At 34.3% G+C, this 20,544-nt stretch overlaps 3 protein-coding genes across 5 annotated transcripts in view; 2 read left to right on the plus strand and 1 right to left on the minus strand.

The window, feature by feature from the left end:
• LOC145726711 (glucose dehydrogenase [FAD, quinone]-like) lies at positions 1–2,187 on the plus strand. The gene is made up of 5 exons (XM_081975940.1): positions 1–249; positions 310–447; positions 501–669; positions 725–962; positions 1,013–2,187. The coding sequence occupies exons 1-5, from the start codon at positions 94–96 to the stop codon at positions 2,145–2,147; spliced, it is 1,836 nt and encodes a 611-aa protein (XP_081832066.1). The 5' UTR covers positions 1–93; the 3' UTR covers positions 2,148–2,187.
• Flo2 (flotillin-2) overlaps positions 1–20,544 on the plus strand; it is a 262,398-nt gene that overhangs the window by 175,750 nt on the left and 66,104 nt on the right.
• LOC145726705 (glucose dehydrogenase [FAD, quinone]-like) overlaps positions 2,175–20,544 on the minus strand; it is a 26,709-nt gene continuing 8,339 nt past the window's right edge. For all 3 annotated transcript variants that reach the window (XM_081975931.1, XM_081975930.1, XM_081975932.1), the window contains 6 exons: positions 18,044–18,184; positions 12,350–12,505; positions 12,106–12,293; positions 8,334–8,881; positions 7,993–8,233; positions 2,175–2,479 (listed from right to left, as the gene is read on the minus strand). In XM_081975931.1, coding sequence (XP_081832057.1) covers positions 2,199–2,479; positions 7,993–8,233; positions 8,334–8,881; positions 12,106–12,293; positions 12,350–12,505; positions 18,044–18,184 — 1,555 coding nt within the window. In that variant the 3' untranslated portion in view covers positions 2,175–2,198. The remainder of the gene's footprint in view (positions 2,480–7,992; positions 8,234–8,333; positions 8,882–12,105; positions 12,294–12,349; positions 12,506–18,043; positions 18,185–20,544) is intronic.

Consider the following 20,544-nt stretch of genomic DNA (forward strand, 5'->3'; position numbering starts at 1 on the left):
ACAATGACAATTTGAAATGTCAACTTCTAAATAATTACTTTATTGCGCAATTTCCTAAATTTTAATTTATCTCAAAATCAACGTGTAACAAAAATGCCCTCCGTGGGGGTGATAACATACGATGTGGCCCCTCTTCAGGGCGCTTTGGCAAACGCTTTCTTACTGCTCATCAACGCGTTGTTTTTCAATGTAAAGTTCGTCGGGCACCTGGGTCAACTGCCCGAAGACAGTTCCTCGAAGGTGTTAAGCGTAAGTAGTGACGCACTTGGATATTCAGAAATCTTGAGTCACTCACTTAAAAATCACTAGGAAGATGACAAAGTGTACGACTTTATTATTGTGGGAGCTGGTGCTGCTGGCTGCGCCTTAGCCAATCGCCTCTCTGAGCAGGAACAATGGAGTGTTCTTCTTTTGGAAGCTGGAGGCTTCCCCCAGCCCTCGGCTGCAGTAAGTGTCCATTTTCAGAACTCCTCAAAATATAAAAAAATGTGTGGAAACAGGTTCCTGCCTTTTTTCCCACTTTCTTGGATTCCCCGGTGGACACGTGGCAATATACGTTCCAAAAAGATAAAAAAATATGTCAAAGCTTTAAAGATAAAGTATGCAGAATGTCTAGAGGAAGAGTAGTTGGTGGCACTAGCGTTGTGAACAACTTACATTACATCCGAGGTACTTAATTTGCGCTTAAACTCTTTAGGGATGTATGAAGAAATATGTGTTGCAGGCTTACATGAGGATTTTAACAAAACTGACATGATCTATGAAACCATAGAGTATTATCCTGAAAAACCAGTTAAACCTTATGGTTGTAATGGTGAAATCAACCTACACCAGGCGATTTACCCTCATAGCGTTCGTCAAGCTGTGAAAGACGGCTATTTCAAATTAGGATTTAGTACCAGTAGTGAACAAAGCTCTATAGGTGTTTATGAAAGTTACTTGACTATAAACCAGGGAGAGAGGTTTGTTATTCCTGCATTTATTAGCATTTCATTAAATGTTTTGTATTAAGATTCCACATGGCTAGATCTTTCTTAACACCGTTAAAAAGTCGAACCAACTTCTTCTTGGCTGTCAATTCCTTGGTGCAGGGAGTGGTCTTGAACGATCCTCCAGACAAACGAGTAAAAGGTGTGAATGTCTCTATGAACAATTTGAAAACGTTCCTACAAGCTCGCAAAGAAGTGATTTTAACTGCAGGAGCAATCAACAACGCCAAACTCTTGTTACTGAGCGGTATAGGTCCTAAAGAATATTTGCAAAAAAGAAAAATTCCCTTGGTTTTGCATATGCCTGGAGTAGGCAAAAACCTAAACTTTCACTTGGCAGTACCGTTGTTTTTGGGACTAAACGCATCGTTCATTTACGAAGAATATTCTGAAACCGACTCCATTCGAGACACTTTCCATTATGTTATGTTCCAATCTGGAAATTTATCCCATATTGGCCTCCATGACTTAGTAAACCTAGTTTCAACGGAAGAATACCCAAATCAACCCAACGTAGCAGTGTACCATTTGTTTTTTAAACTAAACGACCCAATGCTGAAAACATGGCTTGAAGGACTGCACTACCTTCCGAAAATCACCGCAAAATTATTAAAAATCAACTCGGAGCAGAATATTCTAGTTCTCTTGGCCACATTGCTTCGCGCCAAGTCTTTAAGCGAAGTTAGGCTGAACGACACTCACTTTCAAGGCAATCCTAACGTGGTGGGGAACTTCTTCAGCGATTCAAACGCAGAAGATCTTCTGGCATTAACTGCAGCGTTCAGCAAAATATCAAATCTCCAAGACACTCCTTCTCTGGTTGCATTGGGGGCGGAGATTCTGGACGTTGGAGTACCAGATTGCAGAAACTTCAAATTCTGCACACTCCAGTATGTGAAATGTTACATCAAAAGTATGGCGTTTCCCACATCGGATGTGTCTGGATCGTTAAAAAGAGGCCCTGAATGCGATCATAATGCTGTTGTGAAAGCAGATTTTGAAGTTCGATACGTCAGGTGTTTAAGGGTGTGTGACGCTAGTATTTTGCCTAATCCTGGACTAGGAAATACAGTGGCGGCCGATGCTATGATGGGAATTCAACTCAGTGAAGTATTAAAGAAGAAATGGATCAAGGATTATGTATCACAGTTTGATTGAAGTATCAACTCACTCAATAAAAAATCAGCCATTTAAAACATTTATTGTACACTACCAGTAGTCCATGTTACGATTTATTTTGGGGGTTTTCTTCATTACTCTAGTAGTTTTGGTTCTACTTGGATCTTCTGATGCTTCTCTAGCGTAGCCAGTTTCTTCATCTTCTGCACTGGTTTCTTCACCCGATTCGTAGTACTGATCGCCAAACACTCCCCAGTCTTCTTTGATCATGTCGCTGGCTTTTTCGGCAATCATGATGACCGGAGCGTTAGTGTTTCCTGACGGTATGTAGGGCATGATACTACAGTCGACTACCCTCAAATTCTTCACTCCTGTTAAGATAATAATCTTGTAAATCAACGGTATGACAAAGTTGGGAAAAACGTGGTGTCATGTGATTTGTGGTCACCTGACCACTCATTTGAAACTCTGTCGTGTTACATCATATTCACTTTAGCAAACTGACACATGTCACAATGGTTTTTTCTATCTTTGTCTATGCCATTGATTTGTAATAGTTCTCTTTTTCTATGTACAGGATAATTTATTATTTTGACTCCCCCTCAACTTCTCTAATTTTCACTTTTTTAAAAAGTTGCAAAATATGATTTGTAGATATTTGTGTCTAGTTTATTTCTAGATAATCCATTTGTATACAGAATGTCACAAATTTGTGGATTAAACTACTAATTTTTTTAATGGGATGACCATTTTTTTATTGAATTTTTGGATTCTACGTCGTTCCTTGTCTACTTGATGTAAAATCCTTAATTTTCGTGCACTTTTCCCAAAAATTGTCCATAACTCGTTTATTTGATAGTTGACGACCAAAGGTGATTGAAGTGAAAAGATAGCTCAAATTGTAAGCTTTCCAAAAATATGCCACTTATGTTAATCGGTTGCACCGTTTGGCCGCTAGAGGGCGTCAAAGTCAAGCTACACAAACCTTCAAAGAGCCTTAAGCACTTTTGCTTTGATCTTAAATAAGTCAATTATTTGAAAAGTAACGGCTTAAGGTCACTGAAGGTAAAATGTAGTCCAGACTTAAGGCTCTCCAACAGTGTAGTAAAAAAGGGTTATTGGTGTGTTAGTTTGATTGCTAGAGAGCGTCAAAGACAAGCTTTTTGACTAGTTTTGTTTTGTACCTAGTTTTTGAAATATTTCCCGGAAGGAAAAGGTTTTTTCACTTTTTTGGGATACTCTGTACTCACCCGCTTATCTGAGACATCCTGTACACAGTATGATCAGTGAAAAAAGTAAATTTGCTTGGAAAAACCTTTTAAAATGATTTAACTGATTTTGACAATTTTTACTTTAACGTTCAATAACTCGGTTATTTTTCCACTTACAGGATGGTCCAAAATACTACAATAATTCACCAATCCATAGCCAATTAAAAAATAAATTGACAGGCATTATGTAATTTTCCTGAAAAATGATTCCTAAGGAAAATACAGTCCTTCAAATTTCTGTTTAAAAAATCAGTTTTTTGTCATAACTGTCAAACCGTTAGAGCAATTTTGATCAAATTTGGAACACTCATTATGAAATTAATACTCATTATGAATGACGTTTGCCAAAATTCTCCAGTAGCCTAGATACAGGAAGATGGTTTTAATGTTTTTGCCTTCTGCGTCTCTAGATATTTTTCAAAAATTACGTGTTTTTTTTTTATTTCATTGTTTACGATGAAAAAGAAATTATCTCTTATAAAATTCTGATTTGAAACTTCCTTTACGATATAATTCAGTTATTACTTTCAAAGATCCAAAACTAACCCAACCCAACTTAAAAATTGTCTTGGAAACAGAAAATTCACTTAAGAAGCTTACAAATTTAATTGTAGCTAGTTTTCATAGTTTCCAGACAAACTGAAAGACTTTAGTTTTGAAAATTGACTGAGAAAAGATAAAAATTGATTTCAGAAGCTTAAAAATTGTGTTTGTAACCAGTTTTCATGCAAATTCAGAGACTTTAATATTGAAAATTGATTTGTACTTGTAGACATAAAAAACTACTTTTTCTAGAATTTTTTACTACAAATTCATACATTTAAACCTTAAAAATTGACTTGAACACCAAAAAGTGACTATGAACTAATGAAAAGTAACATCAAAAACTTAAAATTTGCATTTGAAGTAAGTTATCATAATTTTAAGACAAATTTCAATATTTTAGTTTTGAAAATAGTCTTAGATGCAGGACATTGACATTAGATTCATGAAAATTGTCTTGAAAACAAACTTTTCGTGCTTTTTACTTTGCTTTTCATTTTCTTCGAATTCTGGACTATTTTTAGTGCTTCAAAACTGCTTTCACCTTGGAAAATCGAGTTTCAAGACTATCTTCACCAAGTTATTGACATAGCAAACTTAAAAAACATTTTTTACATTCTTCATAGACTTAAAATGGCATTCCAAGCTTTGTCACTATTAAATCGACTTCTAGACACCTCAGTGCTAAAAATTCGGGTATTTCTTAATAAACTAGAATCGTTTTTAGTGTTTTAAGGCTGTTTTCAGTGCCTCAAATCGAGTTTCAAGACTATCTTTACAAAGTTTTCGACTTATCAGGCCTAAAAGCCAGTGTGTTCACTGACCATAGTCTTGAAAATGTTATTTCAAGCTTCTTCACTATTAAATTGACTTCTACACTCATAGGTGCAATAAATTGTAGCATCTCGAAGAAATTCAGACTGTTTTTAGTGCTTTTTAAGACTGAAAAATGGAGTTTAAGAATATTTCCAAAAGTCAAGTTTCTTCAGTAATAATAGTAAAAAAATTTGGTATCAAATGCTACGATATTAGTCTTGAGAACTAACTTTTAGAAATAAAATAGTTCGAAAATTTAATTTACTTCTAGACTGGTTCCAGTCCAGAAAATTGAGTTGTACACCAATTGAAGTCCTGAAAATAGACTTTTGGACTATCTTTAGTCCTAGTAAAGTCAGTTATAGCTTTAAAAGTCAACTTTTAGATTATCTTTAGAAGTAAAAAATGAGTTTCATGCACCATGCAATATTTGTCTTGATTTCCGGACTGTTTTTAGTTCTTGAAATCCGGTTTCAGACACTCGACCAGGATGGCAGTTTGAGAAAACAAATTATAAGACTATTCCTAGTAGTAAATAGCAAGTTTTTAGACTATTCGGTACAAATTTGGACTCTCACAAGTCTTGAATGTTCAGTTTTACACTATAAAACGATTTTTTAAATTGAAATTTGAAGGACTGTAAGTTCCTTAGGAAACGTTTTTCAGAAAAATGACATAATGCAAGTCAACTTATTTTTGATTGGCTATCGAGTGGTGAATTATTGACACTTAAAACTGGACCACCCTGTATAGTGTCTACATTAAAATTGACAAGTAACAGTGCAACTCGGTTATTTTTAGGTTCTCAGTTATTTAGCAAAATGTGTGAGTTAAGACTGGGATGGGGGATGGTTACTCGTGACGCCCTCTAGCAGCCAAACGGTCTTAACAACTTTGTCAACTTAACGTCACGTGATAACCCCATTCATCCGCTTTCTTTTGTCATATGACGCATCTATACAGAATGTTTCAAATAAGCGAGTTATAGACGATTTTCTGAAAAAGTGCACGAAAATTTAGTCCAAAATAAGGATTTTTGGGCCTGCGGTCATCTTGGATTTTGTTCAATCAGAGTAACCTTTTTAACTAATTTCAACCTGAGGAACACGAATCTGACGTCCATTTTACTCTAACTGACACTGTTTCCGAGAAGACTTTGAAAATATGTCAATTTTGTTAGTTTTTAGGGCGTGCCACCCCTACAAAATGAAATTGTGACAAATGACATTTTACGTAATTTTTATTATTTTTTTATTTATTGTATCATTATCCCGAAGAAATTTAGACAGTGTATGTTAATTTTGAAAATTCAAAATTTTCCTCTTAGAAAATTGAAGAGAAGATACCTTTCATTTTCATCCTGATACTGTTTTGTTAGAAGATAATAGCGTTAGGAAAAAAAATTAAAATCCGAAATTGTCGATTTTGACTACATTCTGACAACATTTATCTTTCAATATATCTACTGAAAATATACAGGGTGGTCCAGTTTTAAATGTCAATAATTCACCAATCCATAGCCAATTAAAAAGTAAGTTGACATTCATTATGTCATTTTCCTGATAAGTGCTTCCTAAGGAAAATAGAATCCTTCAAATTTCTGTTTAAAAAATCGTTTTCTTCTCATAACTGTCAGACCGTTGGAGCAATATTGATCAAATTTGGAACAAGCACTTTATTAGACGTTATTACGGTCAAAGACCCAAAACTAACTTAACCCAACTTAAAAATTGTCTTGGAAACGGAAAATTCACTTAAGAAGTTTAAAAAATATTATTGTAGTCAGTTTTCATAGTTTCCAGACAAACTAAAAGACTTTAGTTTTGAAAATTGAATTAGAAAAGATAAACATTTCAGAAGCTTAAAAATTGTGTTTGTAACCAGTTTTCATGCAACTCGAGAGACTTTAATACTAAAAGTTGACTTGTAGACATAACAACTACTTTTTCAAGAATTTGTTACTACAAATTCATACATTTAAACCTTAAAAATTGACTTAAACCCCAAAATGTGACTGAAATAATGAAAAGTGACATCAGAAGCTTAAAATTTGCATTTGACGTAAGTTTTCATAATTTGAAGACAAATTTCAATATTTTAGTCTTGAAAATAGTCTTAGATGCAGGACATTGACATTAGATTCATGAAAATTGTCTTGAAAACAAACTTTTCGTGCTTTTTACTTTGCTTTTCATTTTCTTCGAATTCTGGACTATTTTTAGTGCTTCAAAACTGCTTTCACCTTGGAAAATCGAGTTTCAAGACTATCTTCACCAAGTTATTGACATAGCAAACTTAAAAAACATTTTTTACATTCTCCATAGACTTAAAATGGCATTCCAAGCTTTGTCACTATTAAATCGACTTCTAGACACCTCAGTGCTAAAAATTCGGGTATCTCTTAATAAACTAGAATCGTTTTTAGTGTTTTAAGGCTGTTTTCAGTGCCTCAAATCGAGTTTCAAGACTATCTTTACAAAGTTTTTGACTTATCAGGCCTAAAAGCCAGTGTGTCCACTGACCATAGTCTTGAAAATGTTATTTCAAGCTTCTTCACTATTAAATTGACTTCTTCACAGAAGTTCTTTGACTTCTTCTGATTTCTTCACAGTACACCAATTAAAGTCCTGAAAACATACTTTTGGACTCTCTTTAGTCCTAGTAAGGTCCGTTCTAGCATTAAAAGTCAACTTTTATACTATTTTTAGTAGTAAAAAATGAGTTTCATGCACAATACAATCTTTGTCTTGATTTCCGGACTTTTTTTAGTTCTTGAATGCCAGTTTCAGACACTCAACCAGGATGGCAGTCTGAGAAAGCGAATCATAAGACCATTCCTAGTAGTAAAAAAGTTTTTAGACTATTCAGTACAAATTTGGACTTTCACAAGTCTTGAATGTTCAGTTTTAAACTATAAAACAACGATTTTTTAAATGAAATTTGGAGGACTGAATCTTCCTTAGGAAACGTTTTTCAGAAAAATGACACAATGCAAGTCAACTTATTTTTTGATTGGCTATCAAATGGTGAATTATTGACACTTAAAACTGGACCACCCTGTATATATTGTCGGTTTAAAAAAAGTGACTGATCTAGTAAATTTTGGATATTGATTCGATTCTCATTATTTTACAGTTTGGCATAAATGCCTTTGCGGCTTTCATCTCAAAACATGTTAAAAATGGGACATTTTTATGGATTTTGATCAAATCATAGCCTGAAATGTAATATTTCCAACAAAACCCTCTTATTACCTTTGACTAGCAATCTGGAATCTACCACAGCCATTGGATCGCTATCAGGGCCCATTTTAGCTGTCCCAACAGGATGGTAAATGGTTAAGGTGTGATGGTACGCTAAACACGTCCAGTACTCATCGGACAAGAATTCCAAGTGATGACAACCGGGCATTCTCAATGGATTATAATGCACGTTATATTTTTGCATTGTTGGCGTTTCTGTTGCTATTTTATAAGCCATTTTAGCTCCCTCCACCTGAAAAACGATTCCTGAGATAAGATACTTTATACAAGTGCAGTTTCTACAAGATTTAAAGTCCTTTTGCTTGAAACTACCCTAAATGAACACAACCTACCAAGATTTTCACATCTTGAGGATCATCAAAATAGTTAGGATAGATCAGCACTTGAGAATCAGGGTTTTTGTCCTTCAACAGGACTCTGCCCCTACTGTTAGGTCGCATCAAAAGAGTCAAAATAGAAAACGACTCTTTATACAGATTTTCTTCATAAACAGCGGTATAAACGTCGTCCTTGAGGCCTGAAGCTTTTTTACTGAAAAGCCCACCATCAGAACTATCCGCATAGGGTCCGAAGAAAAATTGAACGTCCGGCCAGTTCTGATCCTCTGCGTATTTAGTACAGGCGAATCCCATTACTTCGCACACAGGCAACCAGTAAATCGGTCCTGATTTGTTGTGAGCGAATAAGTCTATAGTTTCAGTGGAGAATACTTTCGGTAAATTGAAGGTGCATATTTTTTCCGCATAGTTTTCTCCTGCATCGAAAAGGTATGCTTCACCGCCCATGGCGACGTGGTCTTGCATATTCGTCCCAACTCCTGGGGAATGTACCACAGTGGGAATGCCCACATCCTCGAGATGGTCTTGGGGTCCTATTCCAGCTATATGAAGAAATGTTTTGAATGATAATGCAGTTTTCTTAATGCAGTTGGTGCTACGAGTAGTCAAAACATAATGTAACCAAGCCAAAAGGACAAAAAAAAAGGGATTTACATCGGGAGAACAAGGTGGCCAGTGCATAAGTGTGTTACTTTGATCAATCTAGTTATTAAGGAAGTTTTCGTTTAGATTCACATTTATTTTATTCATTGCAGCAGGAAGGAGCAAAAAGGACCAAAATAGGAGAGAAAAGTGATTAGAGAAGTATGGGGGTCGTAAAGGTGGTGGTGAAAAATTGAGATATCTAGATAGAACAATATCACTATACTGGGTGTCCCAAAACTCGTGTCAACCTCATTACTGACCAGAATATTATAGTATGACAGTCAAAATAGCTATTGAGAATGTTGCCAGGTCTATCGTTAAAACGGTATATCTACCGTTTTTGCAGTTCTTCTACCGTTCTCCTGTTTTTTGTATATAATCTACCGTTTTTAGTTATTGCCATTATCTTGGTTGTGAAACTTTTCATATACTTTTTCACTTTATTGAATAGGACAATAAATAAGGATTCTAAAAATGCGCTTAAAACAATCATTTTCTTGAAACAAGACGATTTTATGAGATTTAACAGTTATTTTGACACTTGTCACTTCATAGACTAGCTAAATAGTCTTCTGAAATCACGTGAGAACTGTCAATAACGTCAAAACTGTCAAACCATGATCTCGTTGCAAAAATCACGGTTTAGAAATGTTTTCTTGCAGTATATGATATAAAACGTGTTTCTGCAAATTTTGACAGTTATTTTAAAAATTATCACGTGATGTCAACAAAATAGTGTTCTAAAATCACGTGTCAAACCATGCTCCAAAGTTTGCAAACATCAGGATTTATAAACGTTTTCTTGCAGTATTTGATGTAAAACGTGTTTCTGACAATTATAACTGTTATTTTGACAATTGTCACGTGACGTCTAGCTAAATAGTGTTCTACAATCACGGGACAACTGTCACTAACGTCAAAACTGTCAAAACATGCTCAAAAGTTGCAAAAATCAGGATTTAAAAACTTTTTCTTGCAGTATTTAATATAAAACGTGTTTCTGAGATTTATGACACTTACTTTGCCAATTGTTACGTGACCGTCTAACTAAATAGTGTTTTACAATCACGTGACAACTGTCACTAACGTCAAAACCGTCAAACCAAGCTCAAAAGTTGCAAAAATCATGGTTTAGAAACGTCTTCTTGCAGTATTTGATATAAAACATGTTTCTGAGAATTATGACAGTTATTTTGACAATTATCACGTGACCGTCTAACTAAATAGTGTTCTACAATCACGTGACAACTGCACTAAAGTCAAAACTATCAAACCATTCTCTAAAGTTGCAAAAATCAGGATTTAGAAACGTTTTCGTACAGTATTTGATATAAAACGTGTTTCTGAGATTTATGACAGTTATTTTGCCAATTGTCACGTGACCGTCTAACTAAATCGTGTTCTACGATCACGTGACAACTGTCACTAACGTCAAAACGGTCAAACCATGCTCCAAAGTTTGCAAACATCAGGATTTATAAACGTTTTCTTGCAGTATTTGATATAAATCGTGTTTCTGAGATTTATGACAGTTATTTTGCCAATTGTCACGTGACCGTCTATCTAAATAGTGCTCTACAATCACGTGATAACAGTCACTCACGTCAAAACTGTCAAACCATGCTCAAAAGTTGCAAAAATCAGGATTTAGAAACGTCTTCTTGCAGTATTTGATATAAATCGTGTTTCTGAGATTTATGACAGTTATTTTGCCAATTGTCACGTGACCGTCTAACTAAATAGTGTTCTACGATCACGTGACAACTGTCACTAACGTCAAAACGGTCAAACCATGCTCCAAAGTTTGCAAACATCAGGATTTATAAACGTTTTCTTGCAGTATTTGATATAAATCGTGTTTCTGAGATTTATGACAGTTATTTTGCCAATTGTCACGTGACCGTCTATCTAAATAGTGCTCTACAATCACGTGATCACAGTTACTCACATCCAAACTGTCAAACCATGCTCTAAAATTGCAAAAATCAGGATTTCAAAACTTTTTCTAGCAGTATTTGATATAAAACGGGTTTCTGAGAATTATGACAGTTATTTTGACAATTGTCACGTGACCGGCTAATTAAATCGTGTTCTACAATCACGTGTCAAAACGTTCACTAACGTCAAAACTGTCAAACCATGTTCAAAAGTTGCCGAAATCAGGATTTAGAAAAGTTTTCTTGCAGTATTTGATATAAAACGTGTTTCTGAGATTTATGACACTTATTTTGCCAATTGTCTCGTGACAGTCTAACTAAATAGTGTTCTAAAATCACGTGACAACTGTCACTGACGTCAAAATTTTCAAACTATGGTCTAAAGTTGCAAAAATCAGGATTTAGAAACGTTTTCTTGCCGTATTTGATAAAAAACGAGTTTCTGAGATTTATGACAGTTATTTTGCTAATTTTCACGTGAACAGCTAACTAAATCGTGTTCTACAATCACGTGACAACTGTCATTAACGTCAAAACTGTCAAACCAAACTCAAAAGTTGCAAAAATCAGGGTTTAGAAACGTCTTCTTGCAGTATTTGATATAAAACGTGTTTTTGAGATTTATGACACTCATTTTGCCAATTGTCACGTGACCGTCTAACCACCTAGGTCACCTGACTACCTAACTAAATTATCCTTTAAAACCACGTGATATCTGTCACTAATGTCAAAACTTAAAAAACAATTATTAATGAAAAAATGAAAAATCTGTATCTTTGAAGTACGGTTTTTATAGCAAGAAGCAATAATTTTTGACAACTATTAAAAGACACCCTGTATAATATGTGAAATGAATTTGTTTTGATCTACCGTTTTTTAACTGGTTATTCTACCGCTATTAAATATTTTGACTTGGCAACACTGGCTATTTATGTACCAAGGGCGTTAGAGGGAACATAATGTCCTGAAGCCTATGGCCCGAGGGACAGGTTTTGGCCCTAACCAAACCTAACCTAACGCCTGTGGTGCATACAAAACAAACATACAACAACAAACAAAACATTTTAACATTGATCAGCTCTGATGATAGTTTACTAATTTACTGTACCAAATTCGTTAATTTTTGCCACTATTGTAACCACATATTGTGTTATTGTTACTTGGAAACATGTTTAATTACTCACATAACATCAACAGCTGAGGAGTACTCAAAGATCCAGCGCTCAATATTACTTCCCTATCACTGTACACGGTTTTCTTGATTCCAAATTTACTAAATTCCACTCCATACGCTTGGTACTGGTCGTTTACCAGTATTTTTGTAGCGTGGGAGTGTAGAGTTACATCCAGATTAGGCCTGTCTCGCACAGATCTGTAAATCGCGTAGTTAAATTAACAAAAGCGCTTACAAAATTGGTGGTATAGTACCTTAAGAAGGCTTTAGCAGTGCTGCATCTCAATCCATCTCGAAGAGTGCCCTGGGGTAGCATAAAACCAGTCTGGTATTCCCCGTTGAGGTCTCTTACCGGATATCCTGCTTCTTGGACAGCATCCAACCACCAATCAGATAAAGGCGATCGGTATCTAAAGAAAAAAAAAAGTAGTATAAGTTAGATTCTCACTTTTATTAAATAATATGGCCATAAATAAAACTAAAATAATTCTAACGTTGCCACATCTACATAAAGTCTAACATATGAGTTTTTGTTTGACAACCCTAATATACTTTGTGTTTTACTTGAATTGAAAGAAATAAAATAAAAATAACGTTATAGCAGCAAATATTTTCATTGTTGTTAAAGTATGAAAAATATTGCCAGAGACACAAAAAACCTGCCAAGAGTTTTTTAAAATTCAATCATTTTGGAAATGCCAGATACCTCTGAAAGTAAGTTAAAAGTTAGTAAAAACCTTCCAAAAACTGCTAAATGCCTCTACAACTGTCATAAACTAACCAGGAATTTTCTAAAGTTATCAAAAGTTTCTGGAACCATTTTGGAAATGCCAGAGACATCCAAATACTACAGAAAACTTTCCAAAAGGTTCTAAGAAGTTCTAGCATGGCTAAGGGTTCCTGTATAGAGGTTTACACTCTCAATAATCAGATGCTTCTAGAATCATGTTAAAATGGTCAGAAAACCATTAGTATACAGAATGTCTCGAAAAGTCTGTACAAAATCCTATGACATATTCCTGACATCAAACGTCGAACACTAAAAACCGGAATAACTCGATAACAGTTTACATTAGCGGTTCTTAGCAGGAGTACCTTTTTTGCTTTAAAATGTTTAAAACATCATTTTCTTAAAAATAAATAAGAAAATTGCACCGAGAAGAAAATTACAGTCACTTAAAACCATCAGAAGTACAATGTAAAGCGCCATCTAAAGGCCGCAGTAAAAATGTGTCCAAATTCGGGTTTCATATCTCAAAAAACCCCTGGGTACCTGATTTGAAAGTAATACCTTACAAAAAAACTATTTTTATTTTTAAACTTTACCACCCTGTATCTTGAAAATGGAGCAATTTCGGACAAAGGCAAGTTGCTTTAAAACGGCTTATTTTGATGTCAGGAATATGTGTCATAGGATTTTGTACAGACCTTTGTATATTGGCATATAACACTTAAATTCATAAAACATGTCAATTGTGAGACATGTCAAAGTGTAAACCAGTCTTTAATCTACTATGTCAGTGCTCTCGTAAGTCCAAATATGAAATTAATTTTTGAGTCCATTTTTGATGATTTGGCTAGTACCACCATTTTGTGAAAATGGAGATTGCTCACTTAATAGAGTCCGGATTAAAAAGCACTAAAAGCATGAAAAAAGCGCTTAAAAAGCAAACTTATTTTCCTCAAAAAAGCATAAAAATCTGTAAAAAAGCACAAAACCTTTTCAGAAATGCAAAACGTTTTGCCTTCAAGTTCTTTACATTTTTTGAAGCTTTTTAGAACCACACAGGTATAAGAAAGATTTTAGACTGTTTTGAAAACTTTCAAAATTTTTTTGAACTACTTTGGAAGGTTTTTGGACAGTTTAAAGAGCATATTAAAGGTTCTGGAATGCTTTAGAGGCATTTGGAAATTCTTAGACGGTTCTAGAATTGATTGGAAGCTTCTAGACTAGTTGAAAAGCATTTGGAATCTTTTAGACTGTTCTAAACGCTTTTTGAAACTTTTAGACCGTTTTGAAAGGATTTCGAATGCTTGGGAAGCATTTTGGAGTTTCCGTAGTGTTTTAAAACCTTTTTAAACTACTTGAGAAGTATTTGGAAGGTTTTTGGACAGTTTAAAGAGCATATTGAAGGTTTTGGAATGCTTTAGACGCATTTGGAAATTTTTAGACGGTTCTAGAATTTATTGGAAGCTTTTAGACCGTTTTGAAAGGCTTTCAAATGCTTGGGAAGCATTTTGGAGTTTTTCATAGTGTTTTAAAACCTTTTTAAACTAGTTGAGGAGTATTTAGACGGTTTTTGAACAGTTTAAAGAGCATATTGAGGGTTTTGGAATGCTTTAGAGGCATTTGGAAATTCTTAGAAGCTTCTAGACTAGTTGAAGAGCATTTGGAACCTTTTAGACCGTTTTGAAAGGCTTTCGAATGCTTGGGAAGCATTTTGGAGTTTTCGTAGTGCTTTGAAACCTTTTTAAACTAGTTGAGGAGTATTTGGAAGGTTTTTGGACAGTTTAAAGAGCATATTGAAGGTTTTGGAATGCTTTAGAGGCATTTGGAAATTCTTAGAAGCTTCTAGACTAGTTGAAGAGCATTTGGAATCTTTTAAACTGTTCTAAAAGCTTTTGGAAGCTTCTATATTATTTTAAAAGGCTTTCCATTGCTTCAGAAGCATTTTGGAGTTTCTGTAGTGTTTTGAAATCTTTTTAGACTACTTTAGGAGGAGGATTGAAGGTTCTGGACTGCTTTTAAGACATTTGAAACCTTGTAGATGGTTCTAGAGAACATTTGGAAGCTTTTAAACTACTTCAAAAGCATACGGAAACATTTAGACTGTTTTGAAATGTTTTGAGAGCTTCTACACTGTTCTAAAAGCTTTTTACACTACTTTAGGAAGATACTGAACTGAATTTAAGGCATTTGAAACCTTGTAGACGGTTCTAGAAACTTTTGGAAGCTGTTAAACTGCTCTAGAAGCATACGGAAGTTTTTAGACTGTTTTGAATTCTTTTGAGAGCTTCTAAATAAGTTGAAAAGCATTTTATCTGAAAATAATTTTTTCATTTTTTTTAACTAAAAGCTGTTTATGCTAATAAATTTTTCAGGTAATTTAGACGGTTATTATTAATTTAAACTTAAAAATAAGGGCAATTTTGCCCTAAAAAGTGATTTAAGGGAAAAAAATTTCCCAAAACTGTTTTAAAAAATGAAATGCCTCCATAACTCGTTTATTTGAAAAAATATGAAAAAGTGTAATAAGGAAGAGTGGTAGAGAATTATATTCTCTAGAAGATTACATTAGGGTACTTTTGTCCTAAAGGGTTAATTTAAGAGAGAATATCCCCGAAAACTGTTTTAAAAGATGAAACAAGCCATAACTCTGTTATTTGAAAAAATATGAGAAAAGGGTAATAAGGAAGAGTTGTAGGGAATTATATTCTCTAGAAGACTGTATTAGGGTACTTTTGTCCTAAAAGGTACTTTAAGGGAGAAATTCCCCAAAAACTGTTTTAAAAAATGGAACGAGTCCATAACTCGGTTATTTGAAAAAATATGAAAATAGGGTAATAATAAAGAGTTGTAGGGAATTATATACAAGACTGCATTAAGGCACTTTTGTCCTAAAGGGTAATTTAAGAAAGAAATTCCCCGAAAACTGTTTTAAAAAATGAAACAAGCCATAACTCTGTTATTTGAAAAAATATGAGAAAAGGGTAATAAAGAAGAGTTGTAGGGAATTATATTCTCTAGAAGACTGTATTAGGGTACTTTTGTCCTAAAAGGTACTTTAAGGGATAAATTCCCCAAAAACTGTTTTAAAAAATGGAACGAGTCCATAACTCGGTTATTTGAAAAAATATGAAAATAGGGTAACAATAAAGAGTTGTAGAGAATTATATTTCCTACAAGACTGCTTTAGGGCACTTTTGCCCTACAAAGTGATTTAAGGGAGAAATTTCCCCAAAACTGTTTTAAAAAATTAAACAAGTCCATAACTCGGTTATTTGAAAAAATTTCAAAAAAGTGTAATAAGGAAGAATTGTAGGGAATATAATTCCCTACAAGACTGCTTTAGGGACTTTTGTCCTAAAAGGTACTTTAAGAGAGAAATTCCCCAAAAACTGTTTTAAAAAATGAAGCAAGTCATAACTCGGTTATTTGATAAAATTTCAAAAAAGTGTAATAAGAAAGAGTTGTAGGGAATTATATTCTCTACAAGACTGCATTCGGGCACTTTTGTCCTAAAAGGTACTTTAAGAGAAAAATTCCCCAAAAACTGTTTTAAAAAATGAAGCAAGCCATAACTCGGTTATTTGATAAAATTTCAAAAAAGTGTAATAAGGAAGAGTTGTAGGGAATTATATTCTCTACAAGACTGCATTAGGGCACTTTTGTTCTAAAAAGTGATTTAAAGGAGAAATTCCCTCAAAACTATTTATACCTTTTATACAAGATTTCAATATTATGTTACAATTAACGATTATGGTAGGTAATGCGGATTTAACAATCTTTTAACAAAAATTATCGTACAATTCGATAATTATGTTACACACTGGCAACGCTGAGGCCTATGTCCAGGAGTGGACTAATACAGACTGATAATGATGATGATAATGATGATGATAGCTCTAAATGTTGAAGCGATTCAAGAAAAATAGTGTAACTTTGCTAACTCAAACTACAACTATCGAGTAAAATTTAAACAATTACCCTGTACATATTGTACTAGATAGTAAATTACACAATTTACTAGTACAATATGATTTTTGCTGGTTCTAGTGTCAAAAAAGCAATTTTTATACAAATAATTATACTAATTATACTCTTTCCAACTGGAAACTGGAGCTAGATTTTTAAAAAGTTTGAGACGTTGCCACATTTTCACATCTCTCACAACTCTACTTAATATATCCCAAAAATTCAAAGAGAGTCTTAATTTTTAAAAACGCCCTGTATATGGCTTACTATTCATATCTTATACCTCCTATGGTTTTGGAGATTCTTCTCTAGGATATTTTTCATTCAAAAAAAAGGAAAGGCCAAAGGCACCCCAAGGCAAACCCTTTGGGAAAGGCTTACCTTCAGAAGACTTCGACCAATCCAAAGTAATGTTAGCAGCTACTCGTATAAGTACCAACTTTACGTGTTGCCTTGACGGCGAGATATTAATTTAAAATTTTTTTGTAAATTAATTTGAAATTTTCAGTACACATTGCTGATTAGATAATCTATTACCTGGTCAGGCATAATTTATAAAATACCTAAGAAATTTTTGTATAAAAGCAAAATTAGTTTCGTAATTTTACCTGGCGCCATCTACACTCTAAACTCTTCAATCTTGCATCGAATGTACGTATAAAAGTTAACTGGGATAATTTCAAAGCTCATAGCACAGCATTTGCACTGGCTGACTAAAAGGTGGTACTAGTAGCTTTAAACTTGTTTCTATCTCTTTCTAACCTATGGAATAATCAGGGGATCATCTCGACTATATCGTACCGTCACTCGACATCAAAAGTTAAGTACAAATAGTGGTTAATTACATGACTTAAGCGGAGGTCCGATGCTCCTGCGGTTAAGCACTGCAAAGTGAGACCGGACCGTACAATCATGATTTCTAACGTGGGAGTGACTTTGGCCTCTTTTTTGCTTTTTTTTTTGTTTCAAACATTCTTAGCCGATGTAAGTTGTTTTAATGATATTTGCTGTAAAATCGGAACTATAGTCTATCCGGCGAACCTACGGAGTAATAAAATTGGGCGGCAACTTTGGTCGGTCCGCATTACACTGTAAAACAGGTACGTAAAAGTGAATCGAGACATGAGACCCGAGAAGTCCTTATATTAGAGAGAGAAGAAGATATTATATTGTAAAACGTACGGGTCGACCCCTCCTAATTTTCGCTTTTATTACTCCGTAGGTTTGCCGGATAGACTATAAACATGCTTACCTAAAGTATTCAACGCTCAAATAGCCATCAGTACCATGATAAGGATCGTCGCGGTACCGCTCAATTCGCATATCTTCTGACTTTCTAAAGTACGGCAGTACTTCTTCATAGCTCCAGCCTGGATTACCTACATCAGCCCATCTAAACAAAAAATTGTTTGATTTGAGAAAATTGAGTTAGTACACAGAAAGAGATTTTTATGTTTAGTGAAGAAATATCGAAATATAACAGAGCCAATCAACTTTTATACGTCAATAGGAAGCTTATTTCATTAGCTATCCATTGACATATAAAGTTTATACAAAAAGTAACAAATAAGCTAGTTATTTACGATTCAACGAAAGAATACACCAAAAAAGTCACGAAAAAATGAGTCAATTTTGACACCCTCTAGCGGCCAAACCGTCTAACCTATCCATTCAAATTTGGAGACTGTTAGAAAGCTCATTTCACTGGCTATCCATTGAGGTATAAAACACTACTAAAAATGGTGCAAATAAACGAGTTATTGAAGATTGAACAGATGCACGAAAAAAGTCATAAAAAATAATCAACTTTGACGCTCTCTAGCGGCCAAACCTATCAACCCATGTTGGGAAATTTTTGAAAAGCTCATTCTATTGGCTATCCATTGACGTATAAAACTCTAGCAAAAATAGTGCAATTAAGCGGGTTTTTGAATATTAAACAAAAGGAAAAAGTCAAAGTTGACGCCCTCTAGTGGCTAAACGGTACCACTGACCAACCGACTTTTTTACGTCAATATAAAGCTCATTTCATTGGCTGTCCATCGACATATAAAAGTATACACAAAGTGTTATAAATACGCGTGTTATTTACGGTTCACAGACAGGGTGTCCCAGAAACACTTTTCGACTGGTTACGGCTAATTTGACCTTAGAAAATTAAGAAAACACGGTCTTGAAATTAGTCTGAAAATCGTAAAACTGATTTGAAAGACACATTTTAAGTCTTTAAGTCAATTTTCACGGGTTTGAAGACAATTTTTAAGTCTGGACACTTGAAATTAGACTGAAAATCATAAAAACTGACTTGAAAGACACATTTTAAGCCTTCAAGTCAATTTTCACGGGTTTGAAGACAATTTTCTAGTCTGGAAACTTTAAACTGGCCGGTAAACCTTGAAAACCGACTTCAATGGCTGATTTTAAGTCTTTAACTCAATTTTCACGGGTTTGAAGACAATCTTCAAGACTGGAGAGTTGAAATTAGTCTGAAAATCATAGAGACTGACTTGAAAGACACATTTTAAGCCTTCAAGTCAATTTTCACGGGTTTGAAGACAATTTTCAAGTCTGGAGACTTGAAATTAGTCTGAAAATCATAAAAACTGACTTGAAAGACACATTTTAAGCCTTCAAGTCAATTTTCACGGGTTTGAAGACAATTTTCTAGTCTGGAAACTTTAAACTGGCCGGTAAACCTTGAAAACAGACTTCAATGGCTGATTTTAAGTCTTTAACTCAATTTTCACGGGTTTGAAGACAATCTTCAAGACTGGAGAGTTGAAATTAGTCTGAAAATCATAGAGACTGACTTGAAAGACACATTTTAAGCCTTCAAGTCAATTTTCACGGGTTTGAAGACAATTTTCAAGTCTGGAGACTTGAAATTAGTCTGAAAATCATAAAAACTGACTTGAAAGACACATTTTAAGCCTTCAAGTCAATTTTCACGGGTTTGAAGACAATTTTCAAGTCTGGACACTTGAAATTAGACTGAAAATCATAAAAACTGACTTGAAAGACACATTTTAAGCCTTCAAGTCAATTTTCACGGGTTTGAAGACAATTTTCAAGTCTGGAAACTTTAAACTGGCCGGTAAACCTTGAAAACAAACTTCAATGGCTGATTTTAAGTCTTTAACTCAATTTTCACGGGTTTGAAGACAATCTTCAAGACTGGAGAGTTGAAATTAGTCTGAAAATCATAGAGACTGACTTGAAAGACACATTTTAAGCCTTCAAGTCAATTTTCACGGGTTTGAAGACAATTTTCAAGTCTGGAGACTTGAAATTAGTCTGAAAATCATAAAAACTGACTTGAAAGACACATTTTAAGCCTTCAAGTCAATTTTCACGGGTTTGAAGACAATTTTCAAGTCTGGAGACTTGAAATTAGTCTGAAAATCATAAAAACTGACTTGAAAGACACATTTTAAGCCTTCAAGTCAATTTTCACGGGTTTGAAGACAATTTTCAAGTCTGGACACTTGAAATTAGACTGAAAATCATAAAAACTGACTTGAAAGACACATTTTAAGCCTTCAAGTCAATTTTCACGGGTTTGAAGACAATTTTCAAGTCTGGAAACTTTAAACTGGCCGGTAAACCTTGAAAACAAACTTCAATGGCTGATTTTAAGTCTTTAACTCAATTTTCACGGGTTTGAAGACAATCTTCAAGACTGGAGAGTTGAAATTAGTCTGAAAATCATAGAGACTGACTTGAAAGACACATTTTAAGCCTTCAAGTCAATTT

Source organism: Ips typographus, linkage group LG3 (genome assembly GCF_016097725.1).
Source record: "Ips typographus isolate SLU linkage group LG3, UJ_Ityp_2.0, whole genome shotgun sequence".
Lineage (NCBI taxonomy): Eukaryota > Metazoa > Arthropoda > Insecta > Coleoptera > Curculionidae > Ips > Ips typographus.

Excerpts from the sequence above, each read along its gene's own strand:
- LOC145726711 (XM_081975940.1), top strand. The coding sequence starts at position 94 with ATGCCCTCCGTGGGGGTGATAACATACGATGTGGCCCCTCTTCAGGGC. Across the intron at positions 448-500 it reads TCCCCCAGCCCTCGGCTGCA|GTTCCTGCCTTTTTTCCCAC; the intron begins GTAAGTGTCCAT and ends GTGTGGAAACAG. Across the intron at positions 670-724 it reads CAACTTACATTACATCCGAG|GCTTACATGAGGATTTTAAC; the intron begins GTACTTAATTTG and ends TATGTGTTGCAG.